This window comes from Harpia harpyja, chromosome 9 (genome assembly GCF_026419915.1).
Source record: "Harpia harpyja isolate bHarHar1 chromosome 9, bHarHar1 primary haplotype, whole genome shotgun sequence".
Lineage (NCBI taxonomy): Eukaryota > Metazoa > Chordata > Aves > Accipitriformes > Accipitridae > Harpia > Harpia harpyja.
The window spans coordinates 47,135,201-47,157,472 of record NC_068948.1 but is presented as its reverse complement, the minus strand read 5'-3'; the positions used below and the strand labels follow the sequence as shown (position 1 = coordinate 47,157,472).

Below are 22,272 nucleotides of genomic sequence, written 5' to 3'. Positions count from 1 at the left end.
GGTCCAAAAAAAAACCCCGCTACTCGAGAGCACAGAGGGCAGAGGAATACAGACCAGGTCCAAGTCTTCTTTAGGGACAGTTTCCAGCTTTGCAATCTTCCCTTGGAACTTCTTGGAAAGGAAGGAGGACACTTCTCGCTCGCAGCCCTGCCGAGAGACCCCGGGGCTGAGCAGCGTGCCTCTGTCCCTCGGGAGAAGACCGACCGAAAGCAGGATGCCTGGGAGGTCTCGAGCTCCCCAGGGACCTGCTGTCCCCTTCCCTGGGGACCTCGGCCCCCCCAGGGTCCCCTCCTCACCTTCTGGGTGGCGATGTAGAAGTAGGGCTTGTAGGGCAGGGCCACCTAGGAGAGAGCAGAGGGGTGACGCAGCAGGTCCCCCCGTGGGACCCTGCGCCCCGCCTGGCTCCCCCGGGGACCCACCTTGAAGCGGCTCCCGTCCTCCTGGATGAAGTAGTAGTCCACTGCGCTCACCGACCGCCGGTCCTCGTCCAGCACCTCCGTCTGCCCACGGGCACCACGGACTCAGCGGGGTCCCTCCGTGAGACCTCCCGGGGCCTCCCCATGGGACCCCCCCCCCACGCCGGGACCCTACCGGCGGCCTCCCCGTGGGACCCCCCCCCGCCCCGTGCGCCACCGGTCCGTACCGGGTGCATGTTGATAAGCCAGCCCGTCCGCTCGCCGGGCTCCGCTGGCCGCTCGAAGCCGAACAGTGCGTCCAGCCGGTCCGTCCGCTGCGACCGCTCCAGGCGCTTGAGAGCGGACAGCGCGGGACCATCGTCCCTGCCAGACGCCTCGCCCTCAGCCCCCGCCGCCGGCTCCCGGGGCCCGCCCGCCCGCCGGCCCCACCGCGCTCCCTCGGGGTCCTCCCCGCCGCCCCGCAGCATCATCCCCGGCCCGGCCCGGCGCGGCGCCGCGGAAGGAATTTCCCGCGCTGCGCCCGGTTCCCGCGAGAGCCAAGGCCCCCACTCCGCCCCGCGGCGAGAGCACCAATCAGAGAGCGGCCCCGCCTCCCCCGCGGGCACCTCCCACCAATCCCGGGTTAGAGCGCCCCGCCCCGCCCCCGCCCCGCCCTCTTCCCGCCAAGCCCTGCCCGCCCAGCCGCGGCCGCCGGGGCCTGTCCGGGCGGGAGGACCGCGTTCGGCTGCCGGGGACCGGTGGCGGCTGCAGCCCCGGTGCCCGCTCCTGCCCGCAAACCCGAACGCCCCTGGGTCGGCTGAGGCACGACCGAGGATTTCTCGACCCCAGCCCGAGCGGTGGACGAGCAGTCCAGCGCACCGTGGGTGCGCGCAGAGAGAGAGAACGGCGTCCGCCGCCTTCGGCACCCCCCGCCGGGATCCCCCCCCCACCCGCCGGGATCCCCCCGCCCGGAGCCGGGGTCCCTGCCCGGGCTGGGGGATTTCTCCTTTGTGGATTCAACCGGCAGCGAAGCTGAGCGCGTGTCCCAGAGACGCACGCGTGGACAAGCAGACACGGGACACAGGGACGGCCACAGGCAGGGCGCTGCCGTCATCAGCACCCACGCGCGGGACCCACATCACACACCAGCCCCGTCCCCTCCTCCTCTGCGGTGGCAGAGGCGGGAGGTCACAAGTGCGGGCACACGCACTTCACAAGTGCACGCACGTTCGTGGGTCCCCTGTTCGTGGGCCCCTCTGTCCCCGTGGCACCCCTGCCTGCACCCCAGGCTCAGACCCACCCCAGGGGTCCTTGACTCACCAGCCGGTCCAGCTTGAATTTTGCTGGTGAATGCACAGGCACACCCACCCACACACCCAGTTTGGGGGGGGATACTCTCACCCCCCCCCCCCCAAGACACACAGGCTGTGACACATGCTCCAGCTGCATGGGATAGAGTGAGATGATGCAGAGAAATAGTTAAGAAAACATTTAATAAGAAAAAAAAAAAAGATAGGACAAACTGGTGACCAGGCAGAGGGCGCAGCCAAACCAGCCCCAGTTTGTACCTCAGTGGCCCCTTTTATACGCCTTTCTGCCTCCCCTCACTTTGTTCCTCCTGGTTCCCCTTCCCATCCCCACAGGTCCATTCCCCCCCACCCGCAGCCCGTGTTGGGGTCCCCCTCCTTTGCACACTCAGCACTTGCAAAGCCCAGGCTGATCCTCCTGGAAGGACCAGCCCCAGTGTGGTTTCTGGATAGCCCAAGACTTAGTGTGAGTGGTGATCACTGGTCCCCTTTGCTGCCTCCCTTGTCATCTGGCAGTCAGGTCTGTGTCCCTGAATGGTCTTGTTCCCAGCTTCCTCCTTTTTGTATTATCCCTGGTCGCCTTGAAGGTCCTCGACCCTTAACGGAGCAGAGACACACTCTTACAGCAGGTTTCAGCAGTGATGTGCTCTCCAGGTGTTCAAGAGAAGGAATAAATATAAAACAATACTTAAGGCAGCAGTCTCATTTCCACCCCACAAAGCCATGGAGAAGTTGCTGTCTCCACCTAGGCAAGTCTGAATTTCACCTGAGCTGGACCCAAAAAATCTCTTCTGGACACCCGAGCAGAATGCTCCTGCCCTGACTGGTGTGTTCAACAGCAGGAGGATGCCATCAGTGAAGGCAACCACATGATCCAGAAAGGAACGGACTTTATGGATGCAAAGAATGTAATTTTAAAATAATCTGCCAGCTTTCTTTTGAACATAAAGCGGCTGCTATTCAGTCAGACTTTCCTTGAAGGTGCATGAACCTGTATCTCTTATCTTTGCTATTTTTTGTGGCTTCTTTCAGAGGGGCTCCTTCACCCAGCTGCTGCTGGGGTCAGGATGGTCATTTGCTCCTTCAGTGAATTTTGGTCATTTGGGTAAACTAGGCTGGAGGGAAACGAGGGAAGGTTTGATGTTGATATGGGTTCACATCAACATCTATAGTTTGCTGCGGCTTGTGCATGAGAACAAGCCTTTGCAGACAGCTCTGCATGGTAAAGCAGCTCCCCTCTTCCAGCTGCAAGAGGTGCCCATGGACACTGAGGATGAGGAGGCTGAGCTGGAGGTACCTCTTGTGATGGGAGCTCCTCTGCCAGCAGCTGCAGAGGCCCCGTCTCAGGGAGGCAGACAGGTCCAAGGTATTGGCACTGGATTGGGAGCCAACGTCTCATTCCATCAGCTTCTCACCAGTGGCCGACATGACACTGGTCGTCCGCTGCTGCCAACCGAGTCAGCCAAGTGAGGCAGGCCTGAGACTGGGTGGTTCAGAAGGCTTATTGCTGCTTTGCACCATGGATTTTGCATTGAAAGGTTGGGATTCAGGTGCTGGTAAACCCGACTGCCTTTCTGTTGCTCCTGTAAGCTAAGCAATGGGAGCAAAAGCAGTCTAGCTGGACTTGTCCAGGTCTGCGATGAGGTATGGGTCTTTCATCTTGAGGATCTGGTAGAGCTGTTCCTGGGCCTCCAGCCCTTTCTTCTCAGCTAGCTCCAGCAAAATTTTGTTCCTCCTTTGACTCGTAACTTGACTTTGCACCTCTTCTTCTTCATCGCTGTTGATGACGTTTGCATCCCGTAAGTGTAGCAGAATGCTTGGGAGCTGCCTCATCCTGACGCAAAGCGTGGTCTTGTGCTTCTTCAGGAAGGCTGCGCCTAGCAGACACCAAGCCCATGTTACTGTGCTGCACGCAGCCCGGCAGACGCAGGTGAGTGCCACGCTGTGGCATGTGGCATCCTAAGCCAGCAGACACCATGGCTGTGCACCCTGTCCCACAGCCACGTGTCCCTATCCCTCCACCAAAAAGGATGGGCACCTGCTGCACCAGCAGTGGGAGCACTGGAGGCAGGGCAAGGAAGGGGACGGGAACATGAAGTCAGAGCTGGGGAAGGTGAGGTCGGTGGCAGCCCCCATCAGCTGCTGGCAGCCGTCCCCTCTGGGATCCCTACTGTGTCTGGGTATGAAGTTACCATCCCGCCTCTCGCCCTGCAAGGTGAGGAGCTCCTAACTCGGAGCACAGGTCTCTCAAAGCTCTGCAGTCTTACAGGATTGCAAGCGGTTTGTAAAGAAACAGAGCCTGGAAAGGCGGCCGATGCCAGTGGGGTGCTGAGCAAGCCGTGGGTCAGCGCAGTGGCCAGCACTGCCTGGCTTCTCCTCCCAAGCCTCCACCCCGTCCTCCTAGGCGAGGCTGAAGTGGGCACCCAGATGGACATCTCCTTCTAGAATCACAGGATGGTTTGGGTTGGAAGGGACCTTTAAAGATCACCCAGTCCAACCGCCCTGCCATGGGCAGGGACATCTTTCACTAGACCAGGTTGCTCAAAGCCCCATCCAGCCTGACCTTGAACAGTTCCAACAAGGAGGCATCCACAACTTCTCTGGGCAACCTGTTCCAATGGCTCACCACCCTCAGCATAAAAAATGTCTTCCTTATATCCAATCTCAACCTACCCTCTTTCAGTTTAAAACCATTGCCCCTTGTCCTGTCCTTGCTCTCATCTGCCACCCTGCTTTCCTGGTGCTCTCAGGCAGGTTGTAGGCCAGCGTGGTGACTCCACGTGCATGGCAAGGAAAAAGAATCATGATGAAATGTCCAAATTTGTGTCTGTCTGAGCCAGGCCTATCTGCCTCAACCTGTGGCTTAGCTGCCTGGGTGTCCTCTTGGATCTGGCCTTTCATTAGTAAGACGAGATGCAAGAGGTAATGAAGTATTGCAGCCCTGGAGAAATTAGGCTGGGCAAAAAACTGCAAAACTGCTGGGCAGCATGTTGTTGTTACTGTATTTGAAGCAAAGCCGCTTGGTCAGAAAGTCCTGGAGCTGCTGTAAAGGTGGCCCTGCCATCCCTTCTGCCAATGCCTGGTTGCAAGCTCCTTCCCAGAGGCGTCACTCCCGTGAAAAATGCTCCCATTTGGCACAGGGGCCGTCAGCCCCTCAGCTGGCTGTATGGGATGCAGCAGCTTTACCACTTACTAGAACTCCAATGAAATATTATTTATGGACTGTGAACTGTACTAGCTGCAGCTCATTCTCTGTGACAACAGCATGTCTGCCGCCAAAGGCGGCAAACCAGTTTGGAGGGTCACCTGCGCTATCCCACTTTACCCACCAGCATGGCACAGAGCCTGCTGCCAGCAATGTGGGAATAAAGTTTGAGGTTGCACCTTTCAAGGCTTTTTGTCTAGAAACTATCATAAGGATGGGAAAAGAGGCTGATATCTGCTTTATACCAGAGGATGGTGAGCTCCAAAGAAATAGATTCAGACTCTATAAATGCAGCTCTGAAACACTGTACTGACCTGACAAGGTCTTGGAGACACAGGCAGGAAAATTAATATCACCTGAAAGAGAAAGGAGAGAGATCACTGAAATGATGGTGCCTCATCTTCCACACCACCTTCCTGAGGTGCCTAATCCTCCACGAAGCCATTAGCCATTCCTCCTACTGTTCCTGCCCATCTGTGGAGAACTCAATAAAAGGTCCTGGGCTCTGCGTGGTTGTAGGTGTTACTTTTAGGGGGTGCTGGATTAGACTAACAGAGAAGGGGTCTCAAGGCACGCTGAGCAGTACCATACCCTGCGCCTGTGACATGCTGCTGCCCGCAGCTCCTCTGCCAACCTTTCCCACAGACAACCCCACGGGTGGGTGTTGCTACATCAAGTTAATGGCATGTGCGGTGGTTGCTGAGCCGACCCAGCAGCAGCTGGGCAGAGAGGTGTGGAGATTAGGAACCTGCTGCTCTGGAGCCGGGTGCACCTAAAATGTTGATTTTCACTAAAATTCTCCTTACCTCCTCTGCATCGCACAGTGGTTGCACTAGTTTGTCCATGGGTGTTCACTACATTAATGGACTTTTAAAAACAAGTCAGATTTCTATGCAAACAGTAGCCAAGAGAACAGAGAGACACTGATAGTGCTGTCATGCTCTCTTAAACTCCAGTATCTGAAATTCCACATTAAATCTGAAGCTCTGGTCTACTCACATTGGGGTGTCCTTTCAGGTCCCTATTCTTCAGTGGCCAATTGCTGCATACACAGGGTTTGCTTTCCCTGCAGGATGCGTGGACAAGTGTGACCACAAAATGCATGAGGTCTGCTTGAGTGGTGCACCTCTGCTTTTGCTAAGGCAAATGAGCCCCTAGATAGACCTGCTGTTCCTACCTGATCTCAGTGATGCCCTCCAGACCACGGTGTCATTGCGTGTATCTATCATAGAGAACCTAATTTCCTCTGCCATCTTCCTGATGTAGATCTCGACAAAGAGCTGCTCTTCCCTTGGACTCTTGTAGCAAAACGGCAAGCATGCCTGTAAAGGTAAGAAGCAAGCTGAGTCTCTCTCACCATGGGGAGCTGCAGTGAATTCGCATACATGATGCTTTGTTTCCTGGCCATACCAGCAAGAGGAAAGACAAGGGAAGATGCACACATCAGGGTTCTGCTATGCTGCCAATATCACACATATGGGATGGAAAGGACCTCTGGAGTCTCTTATCTGACCTACCTCTCAAAGATAGACCAATGTCAAGTGTAGATCTGCTCAGCTGGGGCTTTGGCTAGCTGAAGTACTGAAAACCTTGAAGAGCAGAGAATCACCACCTTCTAACCTTCCCTGATGGCTGCATCTCCACCAAGTGATAAAATTTTTCCTAACTTTTGGCCTGAACTTCCCACGTTGCAACTCATGGCTTTTACCACTTTTACCTGACACTGCTGAGAGCTTGGCTCTGTCATCTCTACAACTGCTCTCCAAGGCAGAGTGCCCAGTTACTACCTGGTCATTCCAGGAAGTGGGAAAACAAAACCCTACCTCGTGATTCAGTTTAAGACTGTCTCTCAAACAAGCTGAAGGCCCCAGCTGTTTGGGGCTGCGCTTAGCTCAGTAGCAGGATTGTAGCTGCAAGAGGGAATGATGAATAACCTGGAGGGGAGGGATGCCATTCAGAGGAACCTGGAAAGGCTGGAAAACTTAGCTGGCAGGAGGCTCATGCAATTCGGCAAAGGGAAATGTAGAGTCCTGTGTTTGGGATGGAATAGCCTCACACCAGAAAAGAGCCTGGGCACTGGGTGGGTGCAGAAAGCAGCTTTGCAGGGAAGGACTCAGGAGTCCTGGTGGGCATGCAAGTTGAACAGGAGTCAGCAGCGTGCCCTGGCAGCAAAGGCTGGCTGCAACCAGGGCTGTATTAGCAAGACCACAGCCAGCACAGTGAGGTCAGGGATTCTTTCCCTCTGTTCAGCACTTGTGAGACCGCATTTGGGCACTGGGTTTGGGTCTTCCCAATACAAGAAAGACATGGACCACCTGGAGCAAGGCCAGCTCCAGGCTGGAGCGCATGATATGCAAGCAGAGGCAGAGGGAATTGGATTTGTTCGACATGGAGAAGAGAAAGTCACAGGGAGAACTAATCACTGTCTTTAACAATGTGAAGGGGGACTAAAGAAAAGAGACAGCCAGCCTCCTGGAAGTGCACAGCGATGAGAAGAGAGGCAACAGGCACAGGCTGCAGCAAGGGAAACTCCAATTAGATAATAGGGGAAAAAAAATCACAATGAGGGTGTTACAACACTGGACTAGAGACCCAGGGAGGCTGTGGTATCTCCATCCTTGGAGATATTCAACCTTGACCAGACATGGCCTTGAGCACCTTGATCTAACTTTAAAATTCACATGCTTTGAGCAAGAGGTTGGACCATAGACCTCCTGAGGTCCCACCCAACCTAAGTTTTTCTGATTCCCTTTTCATGATTATGGTGCAGTGCACATCCATGAAAAGAGATTTTTATAACCAGCGATGAACGTGCCATTGGACTGTCATCAGCTGCTCTCAGGATGTCACAAACGCCTGTATAAAACAAGTAACCACAAGGACTAAATGGCCAAATCTTCCTAGATTTTCCCAGCCATTGCAATCTGATTGCCACAGGGCATGGTTCTCAAAATCAGAAATCCTCAAATGGAGTTTCAATAGAGAAAGAAGTCATGTCACATCATGGCATAGAGAGAAAGTCTCTCTCCAGTCCTGCTCCTGGGCTGAAGGAAACTCACTGCAGAGGACATGAAGATGAAGGACTTGGGACCACACCTGAGTCAACACCTCTGAAATTCCTTCTTGATATGCAGCTATGGTAAGTCGAGCAAGTCCCACATTTTGACTTCTGCCATAAGGAAAAACAAACGCAGTCCCCCTGGGGCTTTGAGGTGTGCTCTGTGCTCTTTCTGGGGATGTGTATCATGAAATACCTTTGCCACTTGTAACCAGTACAGCTCCCTGCACCTCTGCCTCTGGGACCTAGTAAGGCAGATTCTGGTAGCAGAATATGGCTGAAGACAGAGACTTCTTGTACTTTGTATTTCACTGCAAAAAAAAAGAAAAGGGAGCAATCCCACTTACTTCAGGCATTATCACCACGGCATTTGTACTGGTCACCTGGTAAATGCAGCCAAAGAACAGAGGGCTGAACGGAGAAGGCTTGGGAATAAGCTTTGAATTCCAATTCATTTCTTGTTTTTCAACGGCCTGTAAACATCAAGCATTGCTTTTGAGACAGGAAAAAAAAAAGAGCTGTGAACTGGAGGTAGCCCTCGGAAAGTCAAGAAGAGAAGAGACCGACCCAGTCAGAGCAGACCGCTGAGTGTTTATTGGAGGCAGTGCTGTGCTTCAGGGGCCAGGCAGCTCCCACCCAGCGCAGGCAGGAACCTACCATGTGCAGGCAGGAACATGGGCAGGGTAATGCACTGCCACTCTGTGAAAGAGGGTGAGGGCTTGCACACAACAGGAGAACGGTCAGTATGCAGCCAGCTATTGCTGAGGCTGGCAGTGGCCAGTAAGTCCTGCATCTGCTCCTTGTTGCAGAGCATCCTGTGCCATGGCTTTGCTCATGCTCGGACATGCTGTCCCAGCTGAAAACACGGAGAGCAATTCCTGGAGGCATCTGTGAACCAGGAGAGTGGGGGAAGGATGCTGTCCTGCGGTGGGAGATGGGGGCACAGGACTGTCTGTGAATCAGAGGCTGGTGGCAGAAAAACTGGGAAGCATCCTAGCTTATCAAATCCAGCCCCTGCTACTGCAGCCAGCCCAGATGTCATCCTTTTTTAACACAGTCAAGTTCCCTCCATCTTACCTGCTTCACAGACTTGTCATCTGGGATCAGGTAGAGGTGAAGAGTCGTATTTGCAGCACTGAGCTGCTGGAAGATCAGCACCGAGGAGTGCATAGGGAATGAATTTAAGGTTGAACGTAACTTCCTCCAAAGCACCCCAAGCAGTGAGAAGCTGGGATTCTCCAGGACAGCAGAGAAAGCGATCAGTCTGGTCGGTCTCTCCAGGATCATCGTCCCAGATTTAAAATGGGCGATGGAGAACAGTCTGGTATTTACATCTTCTGCAAGAGACAGCAAAGGCAACAAGGTTCTGTTTAGTCATCCTGGCACCCTCTCAGGCTGCCTCCTTCTCTTTAAGTCTTTAGCAGCAGAAAGGAGACATGCACCCACACTTGATGACATGCTCTGCTTTAGGTCCCATGTGTGCCCTGGGCTTTTGGGGTTTAGCAGGGAGTTGCAGGCCTTTGGCAGTCTTCCTGCAGGCTCAGAAAACTGCAAATCTGAAGGTGGCAGCTTGGGACCGTGAAAATTGTCAGACTGCATCCGTGCAGCATCCTGTGTACAAGTGCCACACCACCATGTACTGGGTTGGCAGACAGTCGCTTTGATCACCAGAGCAGCCTAAACATCCCGAGGTGACATCCCTAGGGACGACTGAGTCAGGGAGCTCTGCTGATGCCTAGTCACCTGGAATATCTCTGGAGCATGCTTTGCTATTAACCTGACAGATTAATACAATTACAGCTTTTTGCTTAGCACAGCTATGTCAGTGAAGAGTGCATAGAGCCACTTTTCGGCCAACATGGCTGTGCTTGCCAGGCTCTGGGCAGGAGATGGAGCCATGCAACAAGAAACTCCTTTTGCGGCATGCTCTGTTTCGGAAGAAGACGTGGCTTTGCCAGGAAAAGTCCCTCGGCCAGCACACCCAGTGCCTGTGTCAGGACCCCCCAGCACAGGGACTGGGACTCCTCTGCATGCTCTGCAGCCCAGCTGCGGGTGCTGATGCTCCTTCTCCGCTCTTATGGTTTTGTGTGGCAGGGTTTTTTGGTAGCAGGGGAGGGGGCTGCAGGGCCAGCTCCTGTGAGAAGCTGCTAGAAGCTTCCCCGGCTCCAAGTTGGACCTGCCGCTGGCCAGGGCAGAGCCCATCAGTGACAGTGGAAACACCTGTGGGAGAACAGATTTAAGAAGGGGAACCTGCAGTGAGTAGAGGGATTGGCATGTGAGAGGAACCCCTCTGTGGGTACCGAGGTCAGTGAGGAAGGAGGAGGAGGTGTGCTGGAGGAGGGGATGCCCCCGCAGCCCGTGGTGAGATGGCAGGCTGTTCCCCCCCCTGCCCCAGCCCGTGGAGGGGAGTGGGGAAGCAGATGCCCACCTGCAGCCCAGGGAGGAACCCACGCTGGAGCAGTCTGATGCCTGTGAAGATAGCTGCGGCTCCATGGGAAAGCCCACGCCAGACCAGGTGGATACCCCCAAACATGGCTGTCACTCCATTGGAAAGCCCGCACTGGAGCAGCCGGTCCCTGAAGAACTGCACCTCGTGGAAAGGACCCACGCTGGAGCAGTTCGTGAAGAACTGCAGGCCGTGGGAAAGACTCACGTTGGAGAAGTTCATGGAGGACTGTCTCCCGCGGGACAGACCCCAAGGTGAAGCAAGGGAAGAGTGAGGAGTCCTCCTCCTGAGGAGGACGGAGCGGCAGAGACAAGGTGTGATGAACTGACCCCAACCTCCATTCCCCGTCCCCCTGTGCCGCAGGGGGGAGGAGGGGGAGAAATTGGGAGTGGAGTTGAGCTGGGAAGGAAGGAGAGGTGGGGGGAAGGTGTTTTAAGATTTGGTTTTACTTCTCATTATCCTTGTTTTGACTTGATTTGTAGTAAATTAAATTGATTTTGTTTCTTCCCCAAGCTGAGCCTGTCCTTTGCCTGTGACCGTAAGTTGGGGAGTGATCCCTCCCTGTCCTTATCTCGACCCATGAGCCTGCCTTTATATTTTCTCCTCATCCCACCATGGCCAGCGGGGTGGAGTGAGTGAGAGGCTTCATGTGCTTTGTTACTGGCTGGGTTTAAACCATGATACCTGCTCATTAATAGCAGCTCATTAAGAGCACTGCAGGGCAGAAGACCCAGGTCCAAGCCTTGTGGTTTCTCATGTTGCCTGGGTGAAAATGGACAATTTCATTCCACTTATTCTTCTGCCTGGACCAGTTCTGGCCTACTGCATCCCACCCTGGGGTGGTCCAGCCTGTGGGTGGGCACAGCTGGCCGGCTCCTGTCCTGGTGGAGCAGGGAAGGGATGGCCATTGCCATCCACAGCTGCCATAGATGCAAAGAACTGAGAAACTCTCTGGGGGAGCCCAGGGACTGATCTGCAGCTGGGCTGGCGTAGTGCCCAGGTATCATCACAGCACCTGGGAGGAGAGGGTGGGTGAGGAGGGGCTGGTGGTGTGAAGCGAAAGCTGGGGAAGGCACCACTGCAAAGCCTTGACAGAAAGCGAGAGAAGGATGAAGGACGCCAAAGCAAAGCAGAGGAATACAAGGGAGTGCAGGGGACCTCAGAGGGAAGGGAGAATTTGGCCCTGTCTGGAGAGAGGTCTCCAAAGAGCTGGAGACATCCCCGGGGGGGGCAGGCTGAGGGATGGTGGCTTGGGAGACCCAGGTCCCTGCAGCTGCTGTACCTGCCAGGCAGATGAAGTGGGGGAGACGCACCGACCGCACGACCCCGGGCTGCACCTCGATGTGGAAGAGGGGTCCAGCGGGCGACCACGTTTCCTGGTCAGCCTCGCTCAGGTGCCTGGTCCAGGTAGCGTATCTGTAGGTGATGGTCACTGCCGACTTCACCTCGAAGCTGAGGCCTGTGATGGAGCACTGGAAGATGCCTGCACCAGGGAGGTGAGCTCTGCAGGTGGGAGGGATGACAGGCTCATGCCACCTGGGACAGGGCTTTTGGAGGGTGCTCCCACTTCACCCGACAGCTCTTACCGGTACACGGTGCGGCACTTAGAGTCTTGGGTTATCTCCGGCGTCACTTCTGGAAGAACCTGCAACATGAGTGTGGCCAGTTTGCCACTGAATGGGGTGTTGCACACTGGGTGCTGCTTGCAGGAGGCGTGCTGGGATTTACAGTGAAGCACAATTCAGCTTGGCGTGGGAGCTTGGAGCCTTGCAAGCAGCAGCAGCAGATCAGCAGCTGGTGCCCAGAAAGGCATCACCCTCAACAGTGAAGAGGCCAGAAAAATCATTGACTGGCAACAACCCTGTACTGGGATCCGAAACAAGCACTGGCCATGTCTGCGGCTCAGTGACCCCTTCAATGCAGATACCTGTAGGGGAGCCCAAGAGAAATCCTGTGTGCAGGCACAGCAAGGAGGACTGAACACTTAGCCCCACTTGGGTAGATGCCACTGGGGTGGGGAAGGCATCGGTTAGTCCGTGCATCCCCCATGCATCAGGAGGAAAGATAATGGGTGAACACATAGAGCAGCTCCCAGAGCTCCAAACTGCATGTTTCACCCACTGATTTTTAGAATGTATTTTGCAAATGGGAATTCCAGATAGGAAAGTTTCTGTTTCCTGAGAGAGAAAATATTCTTGGCTGCTGACTTTCTTGTGAGTAAGGCCTGGGCTGTTCCCTCTCTGCCATGGTGTATCAGCGGAGAGGACAGTGGCCACAGGCAGACAAAACGTTTAGCAGCAAGAATAAATTTGTGATGCGAGCAAGTGGAATTTGTCTTTCCATGAGCTTGAAAGCTGGGGCAGGGCATGCTGAGTTAGTGTAGCAAAAGGGACCTGAGCCTTCTGGAGGATGAAGAACTGCTGCGAATAACAGGTTTTGAAGGCACACCCAACCACCCCGGTGAGAGCCAGGGTCAGTCCCAGGCTCCCTGCTGTGCCATTTCCTTCGGGTGCACAGTGCCCTGCCAGGACCAGCAAAGCCCTTACCTCCCCCACGCAGCGCCAGCATTTTCCCTGCGGTGGTGGGTCCAGGTCCAGCTGGTGATAGCTCTCCTGCAGAGCAGAACATAGGGGAAAGCACTCACAAGCTGTATTTCTCCCCTACAGCTGCACTTGCCTGCTGGAGGCAGGAGGAGAGGTCTTCTGAGAGCGTGAGCAACATGCCCAGCATCAGGTGTAGTGCTGGCCCTGCTCCCTGCTCCTGCAGGGAGAAAAGAGGCTGGTGCAGGAGCTGTGCCCACCTGGCTTGCTGGCAGGGTGAGGTCCCTCTCCCGGGACCGAGGGCAGCACCCACGGGCTCCCACCACCCAGTGCGGTGCTGCGGTGGCGATGGGCAGTGCCAGACCCCCCCATCCGCAGGGCCGGCGGTGAGCCCGCGCGCTGCAGCCGTGCCTTCCTCCCCAGCCCCGCGGTGCTCCTCGCTCAGGCACCCCAGCCCCAGGCATCGTGTCCTGCGAGACCTCACCTCTCCGCTCCCTGAGGCCTCGTCTGTCAGAGATTTGTGAGGGTCTGCCACCAGCTTCCTTAGGGCTAAGTCTGTGACTGGAACAAGAGGAACACGCTGTCATTTTTGCCTCACGTTTGGGAGAAGAAGCCATCCTGGAGCAGCCTTCACCCAACCTTCCTGATCCCATTAGCTGCACCAGTCCCCTCATATACCACCGCGTGCTCCCACATCTACCGCAACTTCCACGTTCTCCTCCACAAACTGTGGCAGGGACACGCTCACCACCATGCAGTGAGTTGAGGGCCTATGCTCATCATCATGCAGCTCCACCAGCCCCGCTGCACCAGGTTGTCAGTGAGGACCAGGGCATTACCTAAAGATTGGTGTTTGACAGGTTCACCACCAGCTCGCACTGCAACAGCAACACAAAGCAGAGGAGAGCTCAGGAGCCAGGTTATGTCCAGAGGGTTATCCCATCCTCTGCCCATCCTCTCCCTCTTCTTCACGCTTTTGCTCTGAAACCTCTTCCTGCCAGTTTGTGCCCACTCGCACCAAGCTGCCGGGCACCAGGAATCCTACCCAGCTGCCTGTCCCAGAAGGGGCTGAGAACACGGTCCCAGCCTCCACCTCCCCATCCCTCCCCGCTGCCATGCAGAGAGCAGATTTCTTGCTCTGCTTCCAGGAGCAGAGTCCTTCCTCTTCCTCCTGCATAGGTGCATCCCTGGGCCCTCACCTTCCTCCCACGTTCCAGTGCAAGCGTGCTCTGGCAGGTCCCTGGTGCTCACACAGCTGCAGCCACCTCGCCCCTTCCCTCCTGCCTGCGGAGGCTCCTGCCTGCGGTCCTGGCCAGGGTCCCTCCTCGGGAGACACCCCAAACTGCACCCACTCCCCCTCTCCCACCTCCAGAAGGATCCTCACCCACCTCCACCGGGCCACCCTGCACTTACGTATTGGTCTATAGTACAATAAGGACATGGGTGTGATTTCATAGTGTCGCAGGGTCAGGTTGTCCTCCATCTGTCTGCTGTGGTAGACCAGCGTTCCGCTTTCGCGGGTCAGGGAGGAGTCCTGTGCGCTCAGCTTGGCCTTAACCTCCCCCACACTGTCATCCAGAGACACTGGCACTGCAAACGTTTTGCCCGACCAAGTCTTAATGAAGATGGAGAATTTGTCGGGGCTGTCGGCCGCAGGCTGCTGCTCCGCCATGGTCTCTCTTTCAGCCATGCCAGAAGATCCGAGGCTCTGGCTTCGTCACTTCCCAAGAAACCGAAAGTGCTGGGTGACGTCAGGGCTGATCTGCTGCCAAAGCATCTTTGTGCCTCAGCTGAGCGCTCCTCCTCCTGCCCACATCACCTGCCTGCACCCAGCTTTCTCCCTTGCCTGCACCCAGCTTTCTCCCCTGCCTGCATGGGCTTTCTCCCCTGCCTGCACCAGGCTTTCTCCCCTGGGCTGTCCCATTCGCACAACCTCCCTCCCTTGCCACCTTCCCTTTGCCCTTCTCCCCCATCCAGCTCCTGTTCCAAGATTTCCTTCCTCGGGGAAGGCAGGGCAGGGCTGTGCAGGCAAGGGCAGAGCTTTTTTCCCAAGGGAACAGAGCAGCAGAGGCTTGTATCCAGCCTGGAAAGCAGGTCTGGGGGTGTCAGAGTGTCCCCCGCTGGGTTACAGGGGTCACCCCAGCGCCTGCCTTTCACCCTCTCCCCAGCATATCCCTGCCCTCCCTTCCCTGCCAGCCCTGCATGTGCCCGGGTTGGGCAGGACGCAGCTCTGCCTGTCCCCATCCCTGCTGCAGTGGCCTGTGGATGGGTTAATTTGGGGGTGGTGGCAGGTGCAGGGCTGCGGGTTGTCATCGCCCTGACCCCTGCAGAGCTGGCAGGGAGCTGAGGGTAGGCAGCATGGTGGGCAGCTGTCTAGCACTGCTGGCATGGCCCTGTCAGCCCCCCAGTGAGACCCGCAGGCCCTGCCGCGCAGCATCCACTGCCCCCACCAGCAGCCCCAGGATGGCTAAGCACCCTGCCACGTGCCCCAGGGTGCCCGGGGCAGCCCAGGAGCCTGGCAGGAGGGGCAGGACCCGCCGGTGACATTCAGGGCTCCCTCTGCCCTGGCAGAGGGAGGCTGAGGACATTTCAGTGACAGACCCTGTGGTCCAGGCAGTGGCTAATGTGGGACCGGCATCAGAGTGATGGAGTCAGTGCCCGGAGCGCAAGGCTGCACTCCAAGAGACGGCCATGGCGGACACCCAGCAGCTCTGCAGTATTTATGGGGAAGGGAGGACCCACAGCCATCCCTCAGGGCTGGGGCTGCCCGCATGCCCTGCTGTCATGGGTCCTTGCCCTAGCCCAGTCACCCCACTGCAGGCAGAGCTGCATCTCCCACTGTTCCCGGGGCAGCACAGCCCCACGGTGCTGCTTTGTCCCTCCCCGGGAGCAATGTGCTCGGCCCCACAAGGTGCAGCAAAACAGCCCCAAATCTTGTACGCTTGTAGTGTCAGCTGAGCCTGACCACCCATGGCCTGCTGACAGAGCTTACTGTTGGGATAATTCCCTGCAAAGCCATTTATCGACTCCTACCAAGGCCCAGTCCTTGCTCTTTGCTTGGCAGCTGCATAGGAGTGTTTTTCCACAGCAGAGGTCAAAAATCCTGCTTGCTGGGTAGGGAAACGGAGGTGGCTGTTGGCTGCCACAGGTCCCCACTGCCAGCAGTACTGCATCCCGTGGGATGAGCTCTGCACCATGACCCAGCCAGGCACAGCACCACGTGTGGGGATGCTCCTGCTCCGCTGCCTGCAGACATACCCAGCGGACCTGGTGTCACTTCTCCTGCCTTAAAGCTGAGGCAGCTCCACGAGCATCCACAGTCCCTCTGGCAAGGCCGTGGAAGCATATGGCTCCCTGGGGCTCCCGCGTCTGCAGGCTCCATCCATGGGTAGTTTTTTTAACAGCAGTGAAAACCACAGCTGAACAGCCCAGTTTTAAGCCTCTCACCTCATTTGGAGCAGGGAGCAAAGAACTAAAGATGTGCATCAGAGGGCAGTGAACCACCCGGACAACCTCAGGGAGTCATATCATCAGGGTGTAAGACAGCAGCGACCCACGACAATCTGTATCCGGGGGAGAAAAAACCTTCCTCTGTATCCAGTGTGGTCTCAAAAGTCATAGAGGTAAAATAGAGGACGTATTTGGTGCATGCAATAAGAAAAGGCACACGGAGATGCCGACACTCTCCCCAACAGGGTATGGTGGAGAAGGAAATTAGTTTACTGGGGAGAATAGAAACGTGCCAGGCAGCCAGGAGGGGGCAGAGGTCCTTGTCTCCAGGGGGAGAGCAGAGAAATGCGAATCCAGAAGGAAAATGTAAGCCAAGTGACCCGGGAAAAGCCGGCCCAGGTTCCTTCCAGGAGGGCAGGAATAACCCCGGGCGCCGCCGCCGCCCAGCCCCGCTCCACCCAGCGGCCACAAAAACGCCTCTTGGCGCGCCCGGGGCCAGCGTGGCCACCCACGGCACGTCTGTCCCGGCGGCGGGAAGGGCCGGCGGGGACCCCCTCTCCCCTCCCCTCTCGGTGCTCCGCTCCCCGCCGCCGGTGCCGTCTCCGGGGCGGGCGCCCCGCCCCGCCCCGCCCTGCCCCGCCCCTCCCGGGGGCGGCCGCGCTCCCGCCCGCCGCCCGCCGCCCGCCGCGCCGGCACCCGCCGCTGCTGCCCAGGTAAGCGCGGGGGGGTCCCGTCCCGGGGGTCGTTCCGGGGGTGGTGGGGTCCCGGTGCGGGGCCGCTGCCCGTAGCCTGCCCAGGACCGCATCCGCGCCTCCGGTCCGGGGGGGGGATAGGGCGGTGGGAGCAGCCGCTGCCCGCCCCCCCCCCCCCCACCCGGCAGGCGCGGGGATACCGGGGGCCCCGCACCGGTCCCGGAGGCTCCTCTGCAGCGGGAGCTGCCGGCAAGGCTGGGGCCGGGGGAGAGGGGGCCGGCGGCCGCCGCAGCGGTGCGGGAGCGCCGCTTGTTTTCGCATCTCTCTTGAGATGCAGCAATTGCTTAAGAAATTAAAGGAGGGAAGAAAAAAAAAAAAAAAAAAAGGGGCTGCGATTGGTGTCGGGGAAAAGCCGCGTTTCTCCTGAATCCCCGGTGTTGGGGTCCGTCCCCCCCCCCCCCCAGCGTGTCCTTCAAGTTTGTTTGTCGCTGTTTTGGGGGACTGTAATCCCACCTGGGCAAACAGCCCCGGTTTCACAGACCAGCCGTGGGGGACTGGGACAATGCAGACTCCAAGCGGTACTTGCAGGTGCAAATCTGCCTTTGCATGAGTGTGTGGGGAAATGGTATTAGCAGAAGTGTGGGTAACTGCACGGTCTCCTTTGAGAGGGAGCATCCAATTCCGAGTGCGGTGGATGGAAGCTGAAATTGGTGGTGGTGTGCTTTAGCTGTTAAGTCTTGGAAAACATTGCTGTGATAAACTCCTTTTGCACTGCTTGCAGCTTCTGTAGGGAACACAGTTTTGTGCAGTTGTGAACTGGCAGTGATAGCCAGCAAGAGGAGGACTTGGCTGCCTGTAATAGAGCGATTGAGAATTAAAACTCTTTTGTGTTGTGAAACGTTTTGATTTTTGCATCAAGCAGTCTGCACCTGGGGACAATTTTCAGCATTTGTGCTTTTTATTGGCGTACCTTTGAGATCCGAACCAAATCTCATGTTTAATTATTTCCAATCCAGCTTGCAGAGGACGTGTTTGGAGGGGTGGCAATGACAGCGCTGCTGAATGAGCCTTTAACCTGGAGCCTATAAATTGCTGAAGCAGCAGCCAGTAAAACAATTGTGGCTAATTGTAGCGTAGTGTTCCCGCTGTGCTGCTTCGGGAGCCGACGGGGCACGTTAAGCGGCAGCTTTGTAGCTCTCCGGGCTGCCGCTGACACAAACTCCTGGTGACAAGGTGACAAGGTGAAGTGCACCAGGATCCATCCCTACCCATTCGATGGGGCCATGCAGCCCATCGGCGGGCCTGTGAGCTGCTCTTGGCGTTTTGCAGCCTGAGTTTTGCTTCTGTTTCTTGGGGCCATGGGAAAGCAAATTACCTGGCAAAGCCAAACCCACTGTTTGCTCCAGGTGGGTGCAAAGCAAATCTCGGTTCCTGCCAGGAAGCAGCTGGAGAGGTAAAGGTTTGGTGGGGAGGGGTGTGCTGAGAAGTGGGCAGGGGCCGGGGGCTCCCGGGGAGGCAAGGTGGTGGAAGGAGCAGGAGGGGAAGGAGGGCACCGGTGCGGCTCTGAGGGTGTCAGAGTTATTGGGTGTCAGCGGCTGGGGGACCCCCGGAGCGGGGGCCAGGCAGCAGGGTCGGGATGGGTATGGAAATGGCAGGAAACTGGGAGTAGGAGGGTTGGGCAGAGGGAAGGGGGAACTGGCTGGAAAGCTGTCTGGGGGGGGAAAAAAGGGGGTGAAGAGCTGGAGAGGTACAGGGGAGGTTGGGGTGCTGGGGAGAAGAGAGAAGGGGGTTCCTGTGCACCAGCCCCCTTGAGTTTGGCTTACCTGCTGCGTGGGCAGGGGACAGGCAGCGGTGCGTGGCACGTCCCTGTGAGCGCAGTGTGATGGTGTGGTGGGTGCAGCACCCTTGAGGTGGAGGGACAGGAGGCGATTACACTAACAAGGATGTTTTCCCCCCAGTTGTGCACCCCATGCTGGGAGGCCAGTCTGTGCAAGTGCTGGGAGTTGGGGCTGGGGGGGAGTTGTGGGAGCCCCGTGTTCATCCTTTGTAGTGCAATTCCTGAAAAAAGTGATAGCTTCAGGATGGAGACCCATCTATTTTCACCCCCAAATTATTTTAAGTTCTCCCTGCCCTAAAAACATCGCCCCCTCTCTTTTGTGTGACTTGGTTGTCTTCCCTCTGGCTCTTTCCAGGCTTTTCTTGTGGTGGGCAAGCCCTGTGCACCTCCCCGGGGTCAGAGCAGGGCTGCTGCGCGTTGCCTTGATAACACAGAGTGCACAGCGTGGTCCGTGGGGCGCGGGGAAGAGCCTTGGGACCCCCGATGCTCCGGCCACGCCTGGGCTGTGCTCAGAGTCCCGCGTCCAGAGGAGAGACCTGTTTTCCTTGGCAGCAGAGCCCAGCTTGTCCTGGAGATGGGGCAGTTTGATTCTGCTGAGGCAAGACCTTGCAGGGAAGTGGAGCTCCTGATGCTAAACTGGGGAGTTTCTCCTCGTGGTTGTGGGCTGTGGCAGCCTGGCCATGCCCAGGGTGGTGGAGCAGGTGGAGGATGGACCCTTGGGTGGGCAGAGAGGGAGGCTGCGGGCAGCTGGGGGTGTCAGCAGGACTTTGTGCCGGCAGCTGCCTTGGTTTTTGGTGGAGTTGCTCTCTGCAGGGTGCTGGGGATGGCGGGAAGGTGCCTGTGGGCTGCGTGACGCTGTAGGTGAGGCTGTGCTCAGACAACAACCGGAGCCCAAATGCTGTCTCACGGCCGCCCGCTCTGCGCCGTGGGGAGCGTGGTCTGTGCACTGCGGGGTCTGTGCAGGCTCCTGCTCTGCCAGGCTGTGCTGGGACAGACTGGGACTGCTCCAAACCGGCGGCCCATGGAGACTGGCTGCTTTTGGGGAGAGAAGGAGGTCAGCTGCAGGAGGGTGCTGTTGGGCCTCTGGGCCAAAGCCTGGTCCCTGGCAGGGCTGGGGAGGCATGGCAGGGGTACTGGGGGTCATGCCAGTGTTCCTGGGGGCCAGGAGGGTACTGGAGCAGAGGCAGGTGTGCTGGCTGGTGGACTGCAGGGACTCTTGGGATCCACCTTATATATTTTTATTAATGGCCTCTGCCCACAAAGCAGCAGATGCTGCTGAAACTTGCTGAGGAGGTGGAGGTGAGAAGCATCGCTGGTGGCTGGAGTTGCCCCACCGAGCAAAGACAGGGGAGAAGTGGGGCATGAGGCTGTGCATGGGGGGACCAAGAGTGAAACAGGAGCTGACCTTCAGGGGATGGCGGAGGAGGACAGTCTGGGTGTACTCATCAGGGAGAGGGGGGACGTGGAGTCACCACTCTTAAATCTTTCTAACATTGCTGTGCCAGGCGTGGGAGGACCTGGTAGAGGGTGGTGGCCCACCGCATAGTTCTGGCAATCACCATGGGAGTCAGAACTAGAGCAAATCCCCAGAAAAGTAAGAGAAATGGGCAGCCCTTGTCTTAGGAGGACACCAGGAGTGTGTGTGTGGTGCGTGGGGGCTGGTGGCGTGGTGGGTCAGGGTGGGTATGTGCCTGGCTGGCATGGAGCCACACAGGGCGATGTGTGGTGCGATGGTGGGGCTGGGAGATGGTGCACTGCTGGGTGCCATCGCATGGGGTGAGCAGGTGGGTGGGAAACAAGGGCTCTGGGTCCCGGTGAAGGTCAGGACTCAGTGGGCAGGGGAGGTGCCCTGCGCCCAAGGACCATAACCCGGGCTGCCCCATGGGATGGGCTGCGCTTTGCGGGACACGCCGGAGAGCTGTGGTGGGGTCTGTGCTTCACTTTGTTTGTAGGGTGTGTCCGAAACGGGTCTGCTGCTGGGACTGCTCCACGGTTCCCGCTGAGCCTTGTGTTAAAGACAATATTTTGCATGTACGGAGAATTGGCAAGGAGGCAGCTCTGCGGTAGATAGGGTACCGTTTGGGATCAAGGGTTGTTTTTTTCCACAGTGGGGACCAGAGTCAGCGCCAGGTCTTCCCTGCAAGTACGGAGAGTGCCAGCAGATGCTCTGAGCCTCCAGCTGCCCCCTCCTCTTGTCCTTCTGCTCGGGGGGCGCAGCCGGCGGAGCCGGGTCTTGCTGGCTAGAAAAGGCATGCGGTCCTCCTTGCTCTGCAGAGCAGGCAAGGCTGTTTGCAGGCACAAAAGTCTTCCACGGGATGTGGAGCTGCCGTGTGTCCTCTGTTCCCTGGCGTGCATGACGTGCATGGCATTGCATGCTGGTGGGTGAGGAACCGAGGAGCGTGGGGCAGCGTGTGTCCAGGCTTATAGATAGAAAAGTTTTGCTTTCTTGTGTTGAAGATTGATTCTGTCCAGAATAGAGTTCAGATGGAACACCAGCTGTGTGCAACAGCTGGACAGAATCTCTCACCTGAGCAGTAAGTGTGGTAGAAAAAGGCCGTTATTGATAGACATCAGGGACCTTCCTAAAACTCCAGGTGTCTGTTGGGACGGTATCCCTGAGTACAGGTGCCTCCATTGACTTTCTTCTCCTGGCCATAGGGCCTTCTCTCAGACCTAGGTGTGTTGTGGCAGCTGCTGAGACCTAAGTGTGCAGGGCACAAGGGTGTTGTTGAGACCCATTTTAGGTGTCCTTATACTAAGCAGGAAAGAAATGACTCTGATTGTGCTCTGACATGGACTCTTCAGAGACATCCATGAAGGACGTCCCGAGAAGAAAGTGCTGAGTTCTTCAAATGGTGATAACATCGCTGTGAGTCAAAAAATTACCTGCAGTAACTGATAATGCTTCTGAAGGACAAAGTTCTTGAGGTAGAAATAGGCACATGTTTGCACACAACAGAACTGAGATACAATAAAAAGAAAATTTTATTGTATGCAGGGGCAGTTAAAAAACAGCAGCTCCTGTTGAGTGTGGAGCTGTTGGACATTGCCTTAGAAGACGTACACTACAAATGACTGAAAACTAGAAAAACAAAGCTGCCACAGGGAAGAGAGGTGGAGAGATCACGGACGCAGCTGGACTCCTGCTCCTGCAACAGCAGGGACCCGCTGGCCAGAAATGGCCCCGAGGACCCTGGCAAGGGGCTGTGCTCAGTGCTGCAGAGGAAGGCGAAAAACCCCAGGGACCTGTGCCAATCTGCCCCGGGGGTAAAAACTCCTTCCTGACCCTGAACTGGTGATCAGCTGTACCCTGAGCATGTGAGCAAGACTTGCCGTCGGGGC

At 56.9% G+C, this 22,272-nt stretch overlaps 3 protein-coding genes across 6 annotated transcripts in view; 1 reads left to right on the top strand and 2 right to left on the bottom strand.

The window, feature by feature from the left end:
* Nucleotides 1-886, bottom strand: part of POLE (DNA polymerase epsilon, catalytic subunit) — a 29,175-nt gene extending 28,289 nt beyond the window's left edge. Inside the window, exons 1-4 of the mRNA XM_052797736.1 lie at nt 644-886; nt 420-500; nt 297-341; nt 55-147 (exon numbers count right to left, since the gene is read on the bottom strand). Coding sequence (XP_052653696.1) covers nt 55-147; nt 297-341; nt 420-500; nt 644-886 — 462 coding nt within the window. The remainder of the gene's footprint in view (nt 1-54; nt 148-296; nt 342-419; nt 501-643) is intronic.
* A 985-nt stretch (nt 887-1,871) lies between these two features.
* Nucleotides 1,872-14,772, bottom strand: LOC128145583 (caspase recruitment domain-containing protein 8-like). 3 transcript variants are annotated; one of them, XM_052795885.1, is made up of 12 exons: nt 14,365-14,768; nt 13,791-13,829; nt 13,436-13,512; nt 12,958-13,023; nt 11,998-12,056; nt 11,694-11,914; nt 10,394-10,594; nt 9,043-9,302; nt 8,313-8,438; nt 6,085-6,229; nt 5,222-5,263; nt 1,872-3,579 (listed from the first exon to the last, which is right to left on the bottom strand). In XM_052795885.1, the coding sequence occupies exons 1-12, from the start codon at nt 14,639-14,641 to the stop codon at nt 3,317-3,319; spliced, it is 1,776 nt and encodes a 591-aa protein (XP_052651845.1). In that variant the 5' UTR covers nt 14,642-14,768; the 3' UTR covers nt 1,872-3,316. The 3 variants fall into 3 exon arrangements, with proteins under 3 accessions (XP_052651845.1, XP_052651846.1, XP_052651847.1); XM_052795886.1 differs by lacking the exon at nt 8,313-8,438 and having other exon boundaries at nt 14,365-14,772; XM_052795887.1 differs by lacking the exon at nt 10,394-10,594 and having other exon boundaries at nt 14,365-14,766.
* A 2,270-nt stretch (nt 14,773-17,042) lies between these two features.
* Nucleotides 17,043-22,272, top strand: part of AIFM3 (apoptosis inducing factor mitochondria associated 3) — a 49,884-nt gene continuing 44,654 nt past the window's right edge. The window contains exon 1 of one of the 2 annotated variants that reach the window (XM_052795884.1): nt 17,043-17,114. The gene's annotated coding sequence lies outside the window, so the exon portion shown is untranslated. Of the gene's footprint in view, nt 17,115-18,419; nt 18,500-22,272 lie in introns of those variants that run through there. The other variant, XM_052795883.1, reaches the window with a different exon arrangement.